The sequence below is a fragment of the Lampetra planeri genome, chromosome 40 (assembly GCF_965212315.1).
Source record: "Lampetra planeri chromosome 40, kcLamPlan1.2.h2, whole genome shotgun sequence".
Taxonomy (NCBI): Eukaryota; Metazoa; Chordata; class Hyperoartia; order Petromyzontiformes; family Petromyzontidae; genus Lampetra; species Lampetra planeri.
In genome coordinates, this window is record NC_136146.1 from 5,030,204 (window position 1) to 5,051,340 (window position 21,137).

The 21,137-nt window shown below is 58.5% G+C and overlaps 1 protein-coding gene across 1 annotated transcript; it reads left to right on the forward strand.

Annotated features, from left to right (window-relative positions):
• Positions 1–1,074: 1,074 nt before the first annotated feature.
• Positions 1,075–20,499, forward strand: LOC144731763 (DDB1- and CUL4-associated factor 1-like). The gene is given in 24 exon segments (XM_078612984.1): positions 1,075–1,664; positions 2,583–2,659; positions 3,287–3,360; positions 3,617–3,730; positions 4,352–4,489; positions 4,917–5,417; positions 5,698–5,799; positions 5,920–6,078; positions 6,522–6,701; positions 7,149–7,358; positions 8,014–8,183; positions 9,582–9,706; positions 9,908–10,896; positions 10,898–11,346; positions 11,633–11,831; positions 13,117–13,199; positions 13,587–13,671; positions 13,928–14,161; positions 14,705–14,798; positions 15,991–16,095; positions 16,728–16,801; positions 17,333–17,434; positions 19,208–19,475; positions 20,116–20,499. Coding segments are annotated over 24 exon segments (4,746 nt in total). The 5' UTR covers positions 1,075–1,506; the 3' UTR covers positions 20,172–20,499.
• The last annotated feature ends 638 nt before the right edge of the window (positions 20,500–21,137 follow it).

Below are 21,137 nucleotides of genomic sequence, written 5' to 3' on the forward strand. Positions count from 1 at the left end.
AGAACAAGCACAGCACAGAAAGTTTAAAATCTCAATCATTCTGCTGTTGTTGAAAATGTGTTGATGAAACTGATTTGAATGTTAGATGCATCATGAGCTGAAGATGCAAGCAAGTTGTTGTTTCTCTCTCTAGTGCTTGATCGTGTCTCTGTGGTCTCTCTCTCACAGTGTTTTGGTCCCTTACACATATGGTGCTAAACTAAACAATACTACTTTTAATTGTACCACGCAAGGCTCTCACCGATCTAGATAGCTCTTTTGCAGAAGCGGCCTGGCCGCAAATGATAGCTCAACGAAGTGGCTTATCACGTGGAAATGTAGAGCAGCCAAACACCGTAAACGCGTGTTTCTAAATGCGGAGGGGAAAACCGGAGGACCTGGAGAAAAATCCACACGACCACGGAGAGAGCATGGAAACTCCAAAAATAGAGGCGTCAGAGTTAACATAAATGTACTTCATGATTGTCGTTAGCCTTTCATTATATAACGACACATTGTTCTTGAAAGATGTTTTGGGAACATAATGTTACAATGAACAGACAGCTGGCGGGAGTGAAAGGTTTAAAAAAACGCTTAACTTGATGAAAATAAACCACAACACTGTCTAGAGAATTGCGTTTGCTGTTGGTGGGTATCTCCAGCCGTAGCGTGCAGCAGGGACACGGACACCGACAAAGGGTACAGGCTGTGAGCAGAGTGAGCAAGCAAGCACGCAGATGAGAGAACTAACGGTGGTTAAATCAATCAATTCAACCCGCTCGGTAAAGCAAATGGGCTTGGGCAGGACACGCACGGCTGGAAGTGATGTTGGCCGAGCGAGGGTCGGGGCTAAGAGCGGAGCGGCAGCCAAGGGAGGGCGCGTCCGCCGTGGAGACGGAGCAGCGGCGGAATGGGCTCGTGCAGCAGGCGCCCGTGCGAGTCGTCGCACCGCCCGACCGTGAGAGCTGGAGATGGCTTGCGGGAGGCCTTCATCCAGCGCTGGATGGATGATTATCATTTTTGTTGCCCTCGTCCACCCAGGAAGGTCTCGCTCGGTCTCATGACTCATTTTCAGGAGGGTCCTGGCAAGTTTTCACAGTGGGGGGGGGAGGGTTGGGGCAATGATCGTTGCTGCATCTGTAATTCCAACTGTGAGCGGTGCAGTTTTAAAAACTTGGCATAGTTGGCCCTTGACACCGGTTGCACACGACGACCTGCTCTTGCGATTTACATCACGGGTTCTTTAACGTGAGATTAGCACTGTTGGCTACGTATGGTGCGAAATAAGTTCAACGTACATGCGCCCACCGTGAAACAGACGGCGTGGAGTATCATTCCGATGATTACACACGCAGTGTTAACCGGGGAGGCCGCCGGAGTCGAACCACGAACCTCTGCAACGAGCGGCGAGCACGCCACCGCTCGCCCGCCTCGGCTACCGCCCCGTCATGAGTGGTCTCTCGTGGCTGTTTCTCGGCAGCGTTGGCGTTGATTGCGCCGCCCCCCCCCCCCCACCTCTCGTTCGTGATGGCGGCGGCGGCTGCGGCGGCGACTGCGGCGGCGGCGGCGACTGCGGCGGCGACTGCGGCGTCGATGGTGGATTCCAAGGCTGAGCTGGGGCTGCTGCTCGAGCAGTGGGAGCGCGAGAAGGGGACAGGAGCCGATCCCATCCCTCTACTCTCACAGTGAGGGCGGCCGGCAACTCCTCGCCAGCACTCGCCGACACCCAGAGATCACCATCGCTCACCAGCACTTAACGACACCGAACACTCGCTAACACCCACCGGCACTCGCCAGCACCCACTACCCACTGGAACCAGCAACTTGTGTGTGTGTTTGCATCTTTATTACGTGTGCGCTCGTGTGGGGCTCTGTGTGTGTATGCGTGCGTGCATGCGTCTACGTAGGTACATTATACACCAGGGACGTGCGGTCAGGGGAGGCAGGGGAGGCACAGCCTCACCTGTCATACTCCAATGAAAATAGCTGTTACGAAAAGTAAAAATTAATGAAGTAAAAATTAAGATTTTTCCACTGATCTCTGTTATAAATGTCATTTTTGTACGATTCCAATCATTTTTATCGTCAAAATCGCCAAATTTACGGAGCTCAGCTGCCAATACACGGAGAAACGAGATGTGAGACAGTGATGGAGAAACGAGATGTGAGGCAGCGACGAGCTCAGCCTCTCCTCTGATTGCGCAACCCCTCAGTAACTGGATGGAGTGAGGGCAATAAGCGCGTGCCCGTTACTATCTCAGTATGTCACCAATGTAATGTTTGTAGACCCCTTTATTTCATGTCCTCGCCTTCCATACTTCAGGTAACTTATTTCACGTATGTGTATAAAGATATTTAGGCTCGCTGGTCTCGTCATGAAACTGCAATGAAAAAGCACCAGGGGAGGCAGCTATCACATCTGCCTCACTGAGGGGGATGTGTCTAACATGCCCCCCTCAGTGAGGACACGCCCCCCTCGGTGTGTAAATCTGGCTCTGATACCGGCCAGTGCCTCCGCAGCCATTGACCTCACCGCACGTCACTGGTATACGCGTGTTCACTCGCGTACGTGCGTGCGGTTGCCCGTCCGTGCATGTGTGCAGGATCTCGGATCTGATCGAGCGGGAGACTGAGGAGTACCACAAGGCCGACCCCGACCCCTTCGACGACCGCCACCCAGGTAAAGGGGTCACCCCTTCCCCGTGCCAGTGCGACGCTCTGCTGGCCAGAGCTCCCTTATAGCAGGTTTCCATTGCAAGAGTTTCTTAGCTCAACACGGGGCTCACCTGGAATAGACCGACCGACCAACCCACCTTGGTTCTAGCGACAGCTGCCGACTCGATGCGCCCCGGTTTCTCCCAGCGCTCCAGTTGATTCATCCAGGCAGCGTAGGCCAGACCACAAGAGAGAGGAGGGGGAGGCTCTGAGCCTGGACTCTTTACACGTTTCGCTTACAGCCTGTGTTGCAATCCACTGCTGGATGATGGCCTCCCCATGCTGGGTGGGCCATGGTGGTTATCGACCGCTCGAGTTGGCCTGAATTCTCCCCAGAAAGTGAGTTTGTGGGCAACTCTGCTGCTGTTACTGGTGTTCCTGCTGCTACTGCTGTTCCTGCTGGTGCTGATGTTGCTGCTGTTGCCACTTTTGCTGTTCCTGCTGCTTGTGCTGCGATTGCCGCTGCTACCGCCACTGCTACAGCCGCCGCTGCTGCTACTGCTGCTGCTGTTCTTGCTGCTGCTGTTGGTGCTGCCACTGTTGCCGCTGCTGCTGTTGCCATGTTTAACGTTGGCTGTTGTGTGCATCTCAGGTCGGGCAGACCCAGAGTGCATGCTGGGACACCTACTCAAAATGCTCTTCAAAAGCGATGACTTCATGAACGCGGTGAGCATCGCTGCGTCCGTGCTTGCATGTGTCCGTGCGTGCGTGTGCGATTAGCGTGGTTGGCTACATACGGTGCAAGAGAAGTTCAATGTACATACAGGCGTGGTGCAATCTGCAAAAGCGTGGTGCCAGCTTCCCACCCTCTCATGTGCTATGCTGAATTTTCATAAGCGCTGCTCACCCGCAGCACTTGCCCCAACAGTCTGTTAAGGCTACACGGGGGATCTTTGTCTTCGTTGTGGGTGCGCGTGCGCAGCTCGTGAACGCGTACATGATGACGAGCCGGGAGCCTCCGTTGAACACGGCGGCGTGCCGCCTGCTGCTCAACATCTTGCCTGGCCTGGAGACCTCCGTGGTCTTCCAGGAGAAGGTGTGGCCACACCCCCCTCATCACCCCCCCCCCCATCACCCTCCCCCCATCAACCCCCCCCCATCACCCCTCCCCCCATCAACCCCCCTCATCACCCCCCCTCCATCACCCCCCCATCACCCTCCCCCCCATCAACCCCCCCATCACCCTCCCCCCATCACCCTCCCCCCATCAACCCCCCCCATCACCCCTCCCCCCATCAACCCCCCTCATCACCCCCCCATCACCCTCCCCCCCATCAACCCCCCCATCACCCTCCCCCCCCATCACCCTCCCCCCATCAACCTCCCCTCTCCCCCCACCATCCCCTCCTCTCCCCCGTCCCCATGGGGTCCGTGTGTCAGTGAAAGGCTTCATACTCTCTGATTGGCTGGAGTCAGAAAGCATGTGACCATTACAACCGTCGTGGACGTCCTGTGCCGCCGGGTGTGGAAATGTTTGCTGGCTCTCCGAGCGGAGCGGGACGACTCGGCTGAAGTGACGAACCCCCCCCGGCCTTGCCGGTGACGGGGCCGGAACCTTTGGGAGGCGGTGCCGCCGGCGCCGCTCTTTTCTCTCTCCCTATCTCCCTGTGCCTAACGCTGCGCTTGTGGCGCCGCTGCTGCCACCGCCGTCACACAGGAGGGCATCGTGGAGAACCTGTTCAAATGGGCGCGCGACGCGGCCGAGCCCCTGCGCAGCTACGCCATGGGCCTCCTCGCCGCCGCCATGGAGATCCAGGACATCGCCGCAAACTACCGCGACGACAACTGCCGGATGGTGAGGTTCCGTGCGGTCGCCGTCCCTCCTGCCGTGGATGCGTGCGTGCGTGCACGTGTGCGTGCGTGCGTGCGTGCACGTGTGCGTGCGTGTGTGTGTGCGCGCGTGCGTGCGTGCGCGCGCCGTAGGTCGCGATCACAGCCTCAGGACAGTACATTTTACAGAGAAAATTTTGTACAGAACCAAATTTCACGTTATCTGGGTTTTCGTTTTCTTAATGTGGTCATTGGTGACCGGGCTGAGACTATCGACTCACCCGGTTCAATCACAGGCAGTGGCTCAAACGCAGATTCGAACCCGGGCTCTCAGCTGCGGCAGCTTCGCGGTGCGACCTCCGACCCCCTCCCCCGGCCAGCTTGCCTCCGACTCTTCAACTCCCCGAGTCCCATCTCTGCCGCTTGACCTTCGTGACCTCCTCCCCCCGCAGGTTCCACTGGCGCTGACGAGGCTCAGGGAGCTGTGCAGCGGCGGCGGCGGTGGCGGCGTGCTCGCGTCGGCGACGGAGGACGCGGCGGGCGCCAGGGGGGCAGCGGCGCCGGCGCCCCGTCGCTCTAGCTTGGCGGAGACGACCGCCAAGCGCCTCGCGAGCGCCGGCACCGGCGGGCCTCGCGCCGGCGAGCTGCCCTTCGACGAGAACGCCGTGGTGGAGGGCGCCCTGGCAGCGGAGGAGGAGGAGGACTGCGAGCTGCTGCCGCGGCCGCCGTTCGTGCTGGCGCACAGGACGCCGTCGGCGCACGCCGGGCACAAGCAGCGAACCAGCTTCTCGCCGTTCGAGACGGAGCGCAGCCTCAACGAGCTGTCTAACAGCAGCTGGTCCGAGACGTCGCCGTGGGTCATCGGCACCAGCTACCGGCTGCTACCGCTCACTGCCAGCGTGCAGCAGAGGGTCATTTTCCAGTACCTGACGCCGCTCGGAGAGTACCAGGAGGTGAGGGCTTCGCGGCCGACGGGAGGCACCGGCTCGCGCCGCGTTGGCTCCGCTGAGTCCCGGTTTCAGCCACCGCCCGCAATTAAACCTGAGTCCTCTTAAGTGCGGAGAGTTGGTCGTCTTGCGTACATACCCATAGACTTGCATGGAGACCCATTGGCTCACATCGACTGAGGTGTGCTTCATCCGGGTTCTCAAGGGCAGCGAGTTCACCGGTCAATTGAGTGTCACTTACCGTGTGCCACATGTCGCGTGCCATGTGCCACTGTGCGGAGTGCAGCTGCTGGCCATGTTCATGCAGCTGGGCGCGCGGGAGCTGCTCATGCACTACATCGACCTGCGCGAGACCAACGACACGCAGCTCACGTACGAGGCTCTCAAGGTGAGCGCACCGCACTCGTGCGACGCTGCGGTACAGTGTGATGGTGTGGTGCGACGGTGTGACGGTGCGCCGGTGTGACGGCACGACGGTGTGACGACGGTGTCGTGTGGTGTCCCACAGTACCTGGCGTCGCTGCTGCTGCACAAGAAGTTTGCCGCGGAGTTTGTGGCGGAGGATGGCGTCCAGAAGCTGTTGGAGGTGCCGCGGCCGTCCATGGCAGCCACGGGCGTCTCACTCTGCCTCTACTACCTGGCCTACAACCAGGACGCCATGGAGCGGGTAGGCCCTGGCGCTGGCCTCCCGGCACCCGCGCACATGCATGCGCTTGCCCATGCGCGCGTGGCTGCTTGCGCGTGCGTGTGTGCCCGTGTGTGCGTGCGTGTGTCTGCGTGCGTGTGTCTGCATGCCCGTGTGTGTCTGTGCGTGCGTGGGGAGCAATGGCGCAGAGGTTAGCGCGCTGCGCTATGAACCCGGCGACCCGACTTCCATTCCGGCGGTTATTTGAACTGGTCCTGTGCCTCCTTTAGGTCGACTCAGCCTTAAAATAAGTAGCCGGTGCGATGTGTAAACATCGCCACTCGGGAGACAAAAGCGGCCGAGCGCGGTGTTTCCCACCTACCCCTTGGAGTGCCGTGCCGGCCTTCGTGGACGGTGCTCGTAAACATCACTTGCCCCACCGGTGTGTTGAAGGCTACGCGGGGGACCTTTGCCCTTGTGTGCAGGTGTGCACGCTGCCGGACGCGGTGCTCTCGGACCTCGTGAGCTACGCGCTGTGGCTGCTCGAGTGCTCCCACGAGTCGGGCCGCTGCCACGCCACCATGTTCTTCTCCATCTCCTTCTCCTTCCGCACCGTCCTCGACCTCTTCGACTCGCGCGACGGCCTCCGCCGCCTCATCAACCTCGTGAGTGCCCGACGGGACCGCTCGCCCACCCACTCGCCCACCCACTCGCCCACCCACTCGCCCACCCACTCGCCCACCCACTCGCCCACCCACTCGCCCACCCACTCGCACACCCACTCGCCCACCCACTCGCACACCCACTCGCCCACCCACTCGCCCACCCACTCACCCACCCACCTGTCCACCCGCCCGCCCACTTGCTTCCCTACGCTTTCTCCCTCTCACTTTTTCTCACCCGCTCACCTATCTGCCCTCTGCCCTGTGTCCTGCCCGCTCACCTGCCACGCTTTCTCCCACCTATTCACCCGCTCGCCTATCTGCCCTGTCTTCCCACCCACTCACCCGCCACCCTTTTCTCCCCCCACTCACCCATTCGCCCACCTTGTTTGCCACCCATTCGCCTGCCCCCGGGAGAGCTAACGTGACCGTCGCTGCGCCGACCGCCAGGTTAGCACGCTGGAGATCCTGAACCTGGAGGACCAGGGAGCGCTCCTGAGTGACGACGAGATCTTCGCGAGCCGCCAGACGGCGCGGCACACCTGCCTGGCGCTGCGCCGCTACTTCCAGGCGCACCTGGCGCTCAAGGGCGAGTCGGTGCGGCGCTCGCTGCAGCGGACGGACGGCGGGCCCGTCATCCCCCCCCAGCCACCCTACAAGGCACGCTCATGCAAAGATCTTCCGTGTGGCCCTGACAGACCGTTGGGGAAAGTGCCGTTAGCGGCCAACGTCGGTGACGAACATCTGAACCGGTCCTGGGCATCCCCTTGGTCGACTCGGCCGATACGAGTACCTGGTGCCATGCGTATAAAATATCAGCACTTGGGCAGACAAAGGCGGCCAGGCGTGGTACTGACCACCCCTGTCGTGCGCCATGCCGGCCTTCATAGACGCTACTCGCTAACGGCATTTTCCGCAACAGCCTGTTGTCTCTCCTGTGTGTGTGTGGGTTGGCCCGCACTGAAATGCCCCCACCCCCTACCCATCTGTTTTACAAGCTAAGGCCCATTGAGCTCTTTTTCAGAAGCGACCTGGCCACAAATTCTAGCTCAACGTGGAAATTTATAGCAGCCAAATCCTCTGAACGCGTGTTTCCAAATGTGGAGGGAAAAACCGGACGACTCCAGAAAGATCCACACAACCACGAGGAGAGAGACACGCAAACTCCAAATATACAACAGCAGGCATCAGGGTCAGGATCGCACCCACGACCTCCTGTATACCAGGCGAGGCAGTTAACATTTCGCCACCACGGTGCCCAATAACCGCCGCCCCCCTTCTCCGCCCGCCCCCCCCCCCCCCCGCCCCACCACAGGCGTTGGTGCTAAGCCACCAGCAAGTGTTGGAGCTGCAGGAGTTTCTGGTGGCGTGCGGACCCACGCGGCTCTACTGGGAGGCAGCCGAGGCGCTGCACCGACTGGGCGGGGTGCCCCTCCTGCTGCAGCTCGTCTCGTTCGCCGCCGAGTGGCGCACCTACTATGGCCGGTGGGGCAGCATGCACCGCGAAAGAGCGGCAGCGCACAACGCACTGCCACGCACGTCGGAAAGCCGCATACACCGTGAACGCGGCGTTGGTTGTGTGGTAGTTGCGGTGGTGGTTGTGGTGGCGGTTGAGGTAACTGTTGTGGTGACTGTTGTGGTGGTTGGCATCGTCCCCCCCCCCTCCTGATGCCGAGAAATGGGCGAGGTTGAGGACGGTGGCTCATGCAGCTGCAATGGCTGCTTTGGATATGCAGTTCAAACTTCCCCAGAGACCCTGGCTGACGGAGGTATTGTTTTGGCTGGCTGACAAGAAGCGACAGGCCCCACTCCCATTGTCGACAGCATCCCACTTGGTGAATGAGGAGTATTAGCACCGAGAGCTGTGCGGTGCTGCAAGGCTGACTGTTGGTTGTGAGTTGCTGAGGAAATGGAATTTGCCTCGGTAACCCGCGATCACAAATCACTCAATGCCATCAAAAAAGTAACTTGCAGCGCCACATGTTACCAGAAAGGTGATTTGACCTCTGACCCCGAGGAACAGGTTTTCAGGTTTGGTGAGAATCTTGGGGGAGGGGAAATCCCTCAGCTCAGAAAACATCATAGGGGAAAAGGGGGATGACCCCTGCTGAGGCTGCATTGCCTCAAATATTGGACGAAGTAGTCATCCCTTGTGAGTGGCTGGCTTTAGTGCCATCTGTTGAGGAAGTACGGAAGGCGATCCAAAGTCTGAGGTGGTCGTTTGGTCGTTTGGAGGTCTAAACAGTACATCCTCAAGACCAAGATGCAGCTGTATAACAGCAACGCTAAGTCGGTGCTGTGGTATGGCTCAGAGAGTTGGCATGTTGTCTCGACCTTCCAAAACAGATGTCTCAGGAGAATCTGCTGCATCTTCTGGCCAAACAAAATCCATAACTCTACAAGAAGACCGGTATTCCTAATATCACACACGAGACATCGAGAGACGGTGACTCCGATGGCTCCGTCGTGTTCTCAGAATGGACCGGAGGACCGTATACCAAAAACGGCCCCGAAGATGGACACCACCGGGCAAAAGGAAACCTGGGAGAGCCGAGACCACGTGGGGCAAGACCGCGAAGGGCGAGCTGGCGGCGGCGATCGACCTCTCTCGGGGCGAGGCTCGACAAGTTGCCGAGGACAGGAAGAAGTGGAGGGATTCGCTAACTCATTGCGGTGCATCGGCCAGTTATCTCGTTCAGTCAACCCATGGCACCTGGGTCTGTCCCGTGACCTGCCAGCGGGCGTTCACATAGCCTGGCACAAGCGCCGTGGTGATGTCACCACCGCTTAGTGGTGGATGGCGGTTGTTGTTGTTGGCTGTGGTGATGGTTATGTGGTGGTTGCGGTGGTGATTGTGGTGGTTGCGGTGGTGGTTGTGTGTAGGAGCGAGACGGTGCGCTCTGCGCTGGACGTCCTCGCCATCCTCACCGTGGTCCCCAAGACGCAGGTCGTCCTCGCTGAGCCCATCGATGTCCTCAACGAGATCGGGCCACCCATCAAGACCATCGGTGCGCAACTGCACCGCAACTGCACAGCAACCGCGCCCGCACCGCGCACAACCACATCACACTGCACCGCGCACCACTTTATCATTCCACACACACGCCCACTACCCCCGGCAGCACCAGCGACCTCTCCCCCCCACCTACCCCCTCCCTGTGTCACCTGCCCCCCCCCCCTTCTCCTGCCCCCTGCGCGTTTTCGTCCAGGCATGAACATCGTGCTGAAGGTGGCGGAGGGCGAGGTGTTTCTGAACGAGGCCGAGATTCAGAAGTCGGCGCTGCAGGTCGTCATCAACTGCGTGTGCGGTCCCGACCGGCGCCCGCCGAGCCTGGGCCGCTTCGTGGGCGGCACTCCGCGCCGGCGCACCGCTCAGCAGCAGCAGCAGCAGCAGGGCTCCCGCTCCGCCTCCACCTCCGCCACCGACAACGTCCTGAGCAAGATGTGGGGCGTGGTGCGCGCCAACAACGGCATCAAGGTGCTGCTGGCGCTGCTGTCGGTGAAGGCGCCCATCACGGACGCCGACCAGATCCGGGCGCTGGCGTGCCGCGCGCTCGTGGGCCTCTCGCGCAGCGCCACCGTGCGGCAGATCATCAGCAAGCTGCCGCTGTTCTGCGGCGGCCACATGCAGATGCTTATGCGCGAGCCCGTGCTGCAGGACAAGCGGCAGGAGCACGTGCGCTTCTGCCGCTTCGCCTCGCAGCTGCTGGAGCGCGTGTCGGGCAAGCCCATGTCGGCGGGCGGCGACGTGTCGCTGGCGCGGCTGCAGAGGGCCGACGTGGTCGCCCAGACCCGCATCACCTTCCCGGGCAAGGAGCTCCTGCTGCTCATCCGCAACCACCTGCAGGCGCACGGCCTGCTGGAATCGGCCGCCGCGCTCACGCGAGAGGCGGACCTCCCCCGCGGGCCGCTGCCGCCGCCGGTGCTCCCGCCGCCGCCAACGGCGACGGCGCTGACGGCGCCGCCGCAGCCGGCGTCGTTCTCCCCGGCGGCGATGGCGCTGCCGCCGGGGGGCGGGCCCTGCCTGCCGCGCGCGCCGCGCCTCGTCAACGGGCTGGCGGGCCGCGCCGCGGCCGGCGGGACCCGGGCGCTGGCGCCGGCGTCGTCTTCCGGCCTCGGCCCGGCGCAGGCCGCGGCGCCGCCGCCCTCGTCGTCGCAGAGCGGCGCCGCGGTGGGGGGGGGGCTGCTATCGTCGCCGGGGGGGGGGGCCCTCGCACGGGGCGCTGCCCGGGACGCCCTCCGGCGCCGGCGGCGCCCTGGGCCGCATCAGCTTCAGCAAGGAGCGGCTGTCTCCCTGCGCCGGCTCGGCCCAGCGGAAGGCGGCGCGCGTGCTGATGCAGAAGGCGGACTGCGGCGCGTACGTGCAGTCGCCGGCCTTCCGCAAGGAGCTGGACGGGCGGCCGGCGCCGTCGCCCCCGGCGCTCGACGGCATCATCACGGAGTACCTGCGCGAGCAGCACTCGCGCTGCAAGAACCCGATCGTCACGTGCCCGCCCTTCTCGCTCTTCACGCCCCACCAGTGCCCCGAGCCCAAGCAGCGGCAGCTGGCGCCGTTCAACTTCACGTCGCGGCTCACGCGGCGCGCCCACTTCCCCATGTTCGGCGGCACCGAGGGGGCGTCGTGCGACCGGCAGCTCATCTTCAGCAGGTGCTACACCGGGACTGGGGGGCGTCGCGTGCCGGGGTGGTGCTGCGGTGGCGCCCGTGCCCCCCCCCCATGCCAAGCGCGGCCTGGGTTCCTTTCCCGACTCGGGCGTTGTTCTGTATTGTATGTTCTCTCCCTGTCCTGCAGAGTGAGTGTGAGTGAGTATGTGTGGTGTGTATGTTCTCCCCCTGTTCTGCCGTGTCTCCGTGTGCCGTGTCTCCTCGCGCCGTGTGTCACCGCGCGTGCCGATTACCGCGCTCCGTGTCCGCTGCTGCCGCCGCCGCCGCAGGTTCCGGCCGCTGTCCGTGTTCCGCGAGTCGGATGAGGACGGCAGCTGCTTCACGTGCTGCGCGTTCTCGGCGCGCGAGCGCTTCCTCATGCTGGGCACCTACACGGGGGAGCTGAAACTCTACAACCTGTACACGGGCCAGGAAGAGGCGAGCTACGCCTGCCACTCCTCCCCCGTCACGCACTGCGAGCCGTCGCGGGTGCGTCCCTCCCCCGGCACCGCCGCGCGCTAACCCTGCGAAAGTTTCCCGCAACGTTTTTTCGGCGAGAGGAAGGCCGCCGCGTTTGAAAGGAAATCACACCGCAGTGTTCTCGCTCGCGATCACACGTGGTCGGTAGGACCCGTCGTGAGAAAAAATATTCTCCGAGGCTTGCCGGGGTAAAACAAGCGGAAATAACGACAACGTACGCGCCGTCGATGGCGAGCTGCCGAGGGAGTGTTCCTCGCAAGGGGTGATTAATAAGCGAAAACGTTTTCATTCGTCTTTAAGGTTTTTGGGTTAGATCGCATAAATATAAATGTGTCGCTAACCCGCCACCAGTAAGGTTTATTCACATGAACAAAACGTGCCGATCGTGATTACTTTAGCACAGCAGTGTGATGGAGAGTAAACCCACAATATTTACAATTGAGTACGAAGTTTTGCTGGTGATTACAGCTTCATCAGGCGATTTTCCAGAATTGTGAAGAAGTCTTCCTGCTTCCGGTCTTAAACATAGCAAACTGAAGTCATCACAGTGAGCCTATCAGGTGCAAAAATCGGTGGCATCCGTCAAATGAAGTATATTTCAAAATGAATTAAACATTTGCAAAAGTCTAATTCACACATTAGGGGTCGTGTGGCACCACAGCCGTCGCTCGAGACGCCCTCCCTCCACAAGGTGCCCGTTGACCACGAAGGTCGGGATGGCCGCCGAGGGCTGGGATCGTCAGAATCAGAATCCTTATTTGGACTGGAGGAAGTCCGATGAGCGCTGAAGCTCTTTCTCACGGACAGTCCAGTAGGGAGTGGGAACGCAACTCGGTGGCTTTCATAGCCAGGGCACCGGTCCAGATTTGGCCTTTGGGTTGGGCTCACGTATTAAGTCACTTTATGGAAAAAAAATCTTATTCTTATTAACCCTGACGAGAATGTCACGTTTACAAGGGTGGTAGATATTCACACGTGGCGACGTAGCTGTCGCATCCTGACAGATAAAATTGAGTCGTGAAAAGTGATTACGTTCGGTCGTGAAAGTCTTAAGCCACCGGTTAAGTTCGTACCCCTTCATAGCACAGGAAGGGCCATTGCCCGAAACGTCGCCTGTCATATTCACACACACACGGAGGTGTTGTTGACGAATGTGCCAAATAGTGCTGTTGTTGATTGTCCATGCGCACCACAGCCAACGCAGCAGCTGCAGTGGCAGCATTGCCAAAATATGTATTTATATTAAATGTATTCCCAAGTGATGGTGGAGCGTGTGCTGCTGCTGCGGTTGCAGGACGGGCAGCTGCTGCTGACCTCTTCCGACATGAGCCGCCCTCTCTCCGCGCTGTGGGGCATGAAGGACGTGTTCGACTTAAAGTAACACAATCTCATCCTTTTACATTGTGACCTCTGGTGACACTTTACGGCAACCTTGACCCCACAGAATATAAATGCGTGCACACTCTCTCCTGCCTCCTAATGCACGCCCGTCATATCAACCTCTAAGCAACGCCCCCCACTGCTGACCCCTGACCCGACCCAGCTCCCTGTGCTTCCTCGTCTCACATGGTTTCGTGACGTTGACCCCGTGTCCCTACGTACTTACTGATTGGACGGTTGTGGGGCGTGCGTGATGACGATGAGCTAGTGGTTGATGTGACAGTGGCATCGATGCCAGTGTGCGGTTGTGGCGAGCGAGTGTGCGGTTGCTGGTAACCGCGGCATTGCCCCCTCCACCCCCCCTTCCCCCTTCCGCTCGAGCAGGCACGGCTTCGATAACGATCACTACGTGGAGTTCAGTAAACTCTGCCAGGACCGCATCATCGGCACCGAAAACGACACGGCGCGGGTGAGGGCTGGCACCACTGCCGCTGCGCACGGGGGACACCCGGCGGTTAGACACGAGGTCAAGGGTCGAGGGCGGCCGCTGTTGATTTCCAGCCCCCCCCCCGCCCCTAACGTTAGTCGTCCCTTTCCCACTGCCCAGCGTCCAGTCCGTACTCTTACGATCCGAACGGTTGGCGCTCGCAGGCGTCCGGTCGAGCGATTTCGCGCCGCCTTAATGAGCGTCTTCGTCGTCGCCGCCGCCGCCGCTCTCGCCGTAGATCTACGACGTGCAGACGGGCGTGCGCACGGAGACGCTGTACAACGCCGACCTGGCGAACCACTACAAGCGGAACTGCGCGACGTTCAGCCCGACGGACGAGCTGGTGCTCAACGACGGCGTGCTGTGGGACGTGCGCTCGGCGCAAGCCGTGCACAAGTTCGACAAGTTCAACATGAACATCAGCGGTGTGTTCCACCCCAACGGCCTGGAGATCATCATCAACACCGAGATCGTATCCTCGCTCGTGCGTGCACGCACGTGGGGACATGGGTCCCCCCCGCGAAGCCTCGGTTCCGTTAGGTTTAGTTGTTCGAACGAGGCCCGTCGAGGCTAAGAAGCTCGCTCTCAACGGCGACCACGGCCAACGTAATGAGCAAGTTGCTTGAGAAGGGAGGGTTTACAGGGGTGGCGTTGAAACGAAAGCAGGGAAATGTGGAAACCGTGACTAATAAATAGAGAGCGCCTGTTCAGGCCGGTCAGGCACTTGAGCAGATGATGTGAGCAGCGCCATACCCGGCCACGTGTTTCTTCAATCACTAATGTGTTCACCTGCGACAGAAAATATTAATTTATGGTTAAGTCAACCTAGGGGAGGCCCAAGATGGGTTCTTATACGACGCCACTGATGTTAGCCATGGCCGGGAATCGAACGTAACGTGCCGGGTTCGTAGCGCAGTGTGCTAACCACTGCGCCACCGGTCTTCATAGCTAGCGCCTTCCCGTGCACGCTCGCCTCCGTCTGTCTCCTCCGCTGTCGACCTTGACTCCTGGGCAGTGGGACCTGCGCACGTTCCACCTCCTGCACACCGTGCCCGCACTCGACCATTGCAGCCTGGTGTTCAACCACGCAGGCACCGTCATCTACGGCGGTGAGGACCACGCACACCAACCACCCCCCGGCAAACAAAGCAGCCACGGAACACAACACTCAACCGCCAGGCACACGACACGAAACACAACACTGAACCCCCTGGGCACACCACACAAACCACGGAACACAACACTCAACCGCCAGGCACACGACACGAAACACAACACTGAACCCCCTGGGCACACCACACAAACCACGGAACACAACACTCAACCGCCAGACACACGACACTAAACACAACACTGAACCCCCTGGGCACACCACACAAACCACGGAACACAACACTCAACCGCCAGGCACACGACACGAAACACAACACTGAACCCCCTGGGCACACCACACAAACCACGGAACACAACACTCAACCGCCAGGCACACGACACGAAACACAACACTGAACCCCCTGGGCACACCACACAAACCACGGAACACAACACTCAACCGCCAGACACACGACACTAAACACAACACTGAACCCCCTGGGCACACCACACAAACCACGGAACACAACACTCAACCGCCAGGCACACGACACGAAACACAACACTGAACCCCCTGGGCACACCACACAAACCACGGAACACAACACTCAACCGCCAGGCACACGACACGAAACACAACCCTGAACCCCCTGGGCACACCACACAAACCACGGAACACAACACTCAACCGCCAGGCACACGACACGAAACACAACACTGAACACCCTGGGCACACCACACAAACCACGGAACACAACACTCAGCCGCCAGGCACATGACACGATAGTGGCCGACACCATGTGACAACCGGCCAACCACCACTCAACCACCAATCGTGAACCTTGGCTCCGTCGATTTGAAGCGATTGAGCATCTTTACGCCCGTAACAGGAATTGCGCCGTGTGCACGAGCTAGACGATATACGGGATTGTCACATCGCAGGACCATGTGGGGGGGGAGGCTTTAATCCAGCAGTGGATTGATCATGGCTAATGATGATGACGACGACGACACTTGTGAATCGTTCCGAAACGTTTCGCGCTTTAACCGCGTGTCGTGCAACCAAAGACTCGGCAGCTCCGCAACCACACGCACCACCATACGGCATGTCGGGCGTGACACGGCATGCGCCGCCCCGAACGCGATGGCGTCTGTGACGACGCTGGTGCGACGCTGGTGTGACGCGTGATCCCCAACCCATCCATGCAGCCATGCTCCAGCCGGACGACGAAGATGAACTGATGGAAGAGCAGATGAAGAGCCCCTTCGGATCGTCTTTTCGCACGTTCAACGCCACCGACTACAAGCCCATTGGTCAGTGCAGCACTCGCACACTCACACACTCACCCTCTCACCACACGCTCACATGCTCACACCCACACACTCTCACACCCACACACTCTCGCCACACACACTCACGCACTCTCACACCCACACACTCTCACACCCACACACTCTCACACCCACACACTCACATGCTCACACTCACGCACTCTCACACCCACACACTCTCACACCCACACACTCTCACACCCACACACTCACATGCTCACACTCACGCACTCTCACACCCACACACTCACACTCTCGCCACACGCTCACATGCTCACACTCACACACTCTCACACCCACACACTCTCACACCCACACACTCTCACACCCACACACTCTCACACCCACACACTCTCGCCACACACACTCACGCACTCTCACACCCACACACTCTCACACCCACACACTCACATGCTCACACTCACGCACTCTCACACCCACACACTCGCCCTCTCGCCACACACTCACGCACACTCTCGGACTCACATCCTCACAGTCTCACATTCACTTACGCTCGCATTCACATGGGATGTGGTGTGTCCAAGTGGTTGTGTGGTTGCGGTGTGGCCGATCGTCGTGTCCACCCGTGTGGATGCCGTGTGAATGGATTGCAGCCACGATCGACGTGAAGAAGAACATCTTCGATCTGTGCACGGACACCAAGGACTGCTACCTCGCCGTCATCGAGGTGAGCCTGCCCGCCCGCCCGAGCGTGCGTGTGTGCTTGCGTGCGTGTGTGCGTGCGTGTGTGTGTGCGTGCGTGTGTGTGTGTGTGTGTGCGTGCGTGCGTGCGTGTGTGCGTGCGTGTGTGCGTGTGCGTGCGTGCGTCTGTGTACTTCGGTAACAGTGGCGCAGTGGTTAATACACTGTGCTACCAATCCCGGCGACTCGCAATTGATTCCCAGCCACGGCTGATATCATTGGCGAGTGATATCCAAACCGAGTCTGGGCTTCCTCTCGGTCGACTCGGCCTTAAATGAGTACCTGATGCGGTGTGTAATAAACATCGGCACTGGGAAGACAACGGCGACTGGACGGGGGTGCTGGCCGTCCACCCCCTCGTGTACCGTGCCGGCCTTCAAAGGTGCTCGCTTGGAGCATTTGCCCCAACAGTCTGTTCAGGCTATACGGGGGAAATCTTTGTCTTGTTTTGGTGGTGATGATGACGACGACGACGGGGGTGAGTAACGTGCTCGCGCGTGTCTCTGGCTGACGACAGAACCAGAAAGGGCTGGACAGCCTGTCCATGGACAGCGTGTGCCGCCTCTACGAGGTGGGGAGGCAGAGGCTGGCCGAGGAAGAGGAGGAGGAAGAGGAGCAGGTGGGGTCCTCTGTTCACGAGTGGCAGTGGCGCCACGACTCGGCACCGTGGCGGAGACGTGTCTACGGTTGCGGCCGTGCGGTTGGGGTGGGGTGGCTGTGTGGCTTTGGCGTTGTTGGTGTGTGGTTGTGGCTCCTGTGGTTGTTGGTGCATGGGTAAGGTTGTGGTAGATGTATCTGTGTCGCGTTGGATGTGTGGTTATTGGTGTGTTTCTGTGGTTGTAGCTGTTTGGTTGTGTAGATTTGAATGTGTGGTTGTTGGTGTGTGTCTGTGGTTGTAGCTTTGTGGTTGTGTTTTGTTGCAGCTGTGGTTATGTTGTTGCAGCTGTGTGCGTGTGTCGTTTTTGTTTTGTTATAGCTGGGTGGTTGTGTTTATCTTGTTTGCCTATAGATTGTGCAACTTTTCTGCACTTAATTCGTTTCTTCATATGTTGAGCAACGCCTGTATTAAACACTGAAGATCCGTTGCTTTTGTTTTGCAACACGGTTGCATGGTTGAGCCATGAAACTCTTATGTCGGTGTGGAATAGAGACCGGGAGGCCCGACCCCCCCCCACCCTCCCCACTCGCCTGGGCGGCTCGGCCCACAGAGGGCCCACAGAGCCCTGCAGGGCATTTAGGCAAGGAAAGGTGGCTGCTCGGCCTATAAGTAAAATAGATCCAGGCATTTTAGAGAAGAAATTAAGGCAAATTGATTTTTATTATCAAACATCCCTGTGCTTCCATATGCATAAACTATTCAGCCATGTTGGACCATGTTTAAATATTGAGCATATGACCCAGTCCAGCCAATCAGAGCCTATCTTACTCGTGCAACAGCAACACATTTCACGAGCTGTTTGAACAAAGTTGCTCTGTTGCACATCCAAATGCAACTTTATTTCCCCCTTGTGGCATGCAATCTTAAATGCAACGACATAGTCAGACAATGACATGGTCACGAGCAGCTTTATTGCAGGCAAAATATACACTTTCACTTTCACATGTAAGGTATGTTGAACTTCTTTTGCACAGTGCTAATCAGAGGTGCTTTTGGCTATGCTCTTGTGTGTGCTGTTGTGGCTATGTGGATTTGTGAGTGCGTGTGTGGTTGTGGCTGTTTGGCTATATGTGTGTGTTTCTCTGCATAGTCGTGGTTGTGTGTGGTATTGCGTGTTTGTATGTGTGTGGATGTTTGTCATGTGCCGTGCCGGCCTTCATAGGTGCTCGCTAACGGCACTTGCCGAAAAAGTATGTTAAAGTTATTAGGGGGAATCTTTGTCTTTGTATGTAGCACCTGAGTCTGGGGCCACAAAACACCTGGGTCAGTCAACGCATGGCAGCTGGGTCTATCCTGTGACCTGTCCGCGAGTCTTCAACACTTTACGTGGCCTTATAGTGCACCTCGCCTGGCACAAGCGCTGTGGTGACGTCACCGCCACTGAGTGGCGAACAGTGGTTGCTGTTGTTTGCGGAGAGCGAGCCCATAGACCCGGGTTCGTTGCCCGCTGAAGGCCAACATCAGTAACGATTATCTGAACTGGTGCTGGGCATCCCCCAGGTCGACTCATCCTCAAAAGCGAGTACCTGGTGCGGTGTTTAACCATCGCCACCGGTGGCCGGGCATGGCATTGGCACATCATCCCCCCTCCCCGTGTGCTGTGTTGGCCTTCACTGGTGCTTGCGAGCGACGCTTGCCCCAGCTGTCCTCTAAAGGCTACGCGAGAGATCTTTGTGTGTTTGTATATGTTTGTGTGTATTTGGTCGTGGCTGAGCCTTGGCCGTGGTTTTCCAGGAGGATGAGGAGGAGGATGAGGATGACTCCGAGGACGACGCGCTGGATATGGACGAGTTCGACTCTGAGCTCGACGACGAAGACGAGGAGGGGGCGGAGGCGGGCGATGGGGGGGACGGGGACGAGGAGGTGGGGGAGACGCGCAGGGAGAACGAGGACGGGGAGGAGATGGGACTTTCCGAAGGGGATGGGGCCGATGATGAAGATGATGACGAGGATGGAGAGGATGACGAGGTGGAGCTCGTGATGAGCGACGACAGCAACGACTGTGAGTACCACGCGGCTGCGGCACGCACCGGGGGAGTCACCTGGTGGTGCTTGTCGCGTCTGATGATTGTGATGGTGTTTGTGACGTACTGCTGCTGCGTGTGCGATGGTGTTTGTTGTGATGGTGTTTGTTGTGATGGTGTTTGTTGTGATGGTGCAATGTGTGCGATGGTGTTTGTTGTGATGCTGCTGCGTGTGCGATGGTGTTTGTTGTGATGCTGCTGCGTGTGCGATGGTGTTTGTTGTGATGGTACTACGTGTGCGATGGTGCAATGTGTGCGATGGTGTTTGTTGTGATGGTGCAACGTGTGCGATGGTGTTTGTTGTGATGCTGCTGCGTGTGCGATGGCGTTTGTTGTGATGGTGTTTGTTGTGATGGTACTACGTGTGCGATGGTGCAATGTGTGCGATGGTGTTTGTTGTGATGCTGCTGCGTGTGCGATGGTGTTTGTTGTGATGGTGTTTGTTGTGATGGTGCTGCATGTGCGATGGTGTTTGTTGTGATGGTGTTTGTTGTGATGGTGCTACGTGTGCGATGGCGTTTGTTGTGATGCATGCGATTCTGTTTGTTGATGTCACCACTCCGTTTCGTATTATCCTCCTCTGGATGCCGGTTCCTAAATCTCTCCCGTCCTTTCCAGCCGACGACGACAGCTCGGACCTGGAGGACGATATGCTCCTCGCGCTGAACCAGTGAGTCCTCTACAGACGACACGACGAGGTCGGCCGACAAGGTCCCACCACTGAGGCCTCCTGGCTCGGCGTCACCACAGCCGCCCTCCACCTGCCAATGAGGAAATCCTCCGGGCCCCAATACACAGCTCACAAGCGCGACGCATGCACCGCCCGCATCAGATAGTTGCGCGTCGATTCGTTTAGATAGACGTTTCAGCATCGTCACTTATTTTTGTATCTGAGAGTTTATAATTGCGTGTGTTTGGCGAGCATAAACGCGGGGGCCCTGGTTTTATTTTTTGTTCATTCTCACGTGTTGTTGACATAGAATAAACGGGTTGGATGGCAAATGTCTAGCCGTTGTTGCTATTGCTGCTGCGTGTGAGGTTCCTTTGCAAGCCGGTCGGTTTGTGTGCGAGGTGGTGGAGACGCAGTGGCGTTGAGATGCGTGAGCCTGCGGTCGGCCTGCCCTGGTGTGTGACGTGGCGAGTGTAACCGGCTCGCCCTATCCCTCTCCTACCAGTGATCGTAACGAGGGGACAGGCCGGTTAATAAAGGCAATAACGGACGAGTTCGGAGGCGATGAGTGGATACTCTACGTTGTTCTGCCGCCCTCTTGAGGATCGAGTGACTCCGCCACTGAGGGACACCCAGAGGGTTGTGGAACGGTAACTCTTTATTTCAAAGTGTTCTTCTGAGTAATTATGACCAGATGCACACCAATCGACCCCACGTTACACAACCACTCACCGCTCAATGCCTGTCCAGCGTCCATGCGATTCTGAATAGATGCCCTGTGCCATGAAATGAATCACTCCACTGGTGAACGTGGCCTACTATGCAGTCACGTGAGTATATGGGTCAATCCATGGGCATCATTAATATTCATATTCTTAGGTTTTTTTCGGTAAAGTCACGTAGGTAAAAAAAATTTTGCTTCCGTTTTCAGGTGGAACCGTCACAGCGCGCTAGCTGTATCAAGTGAGAG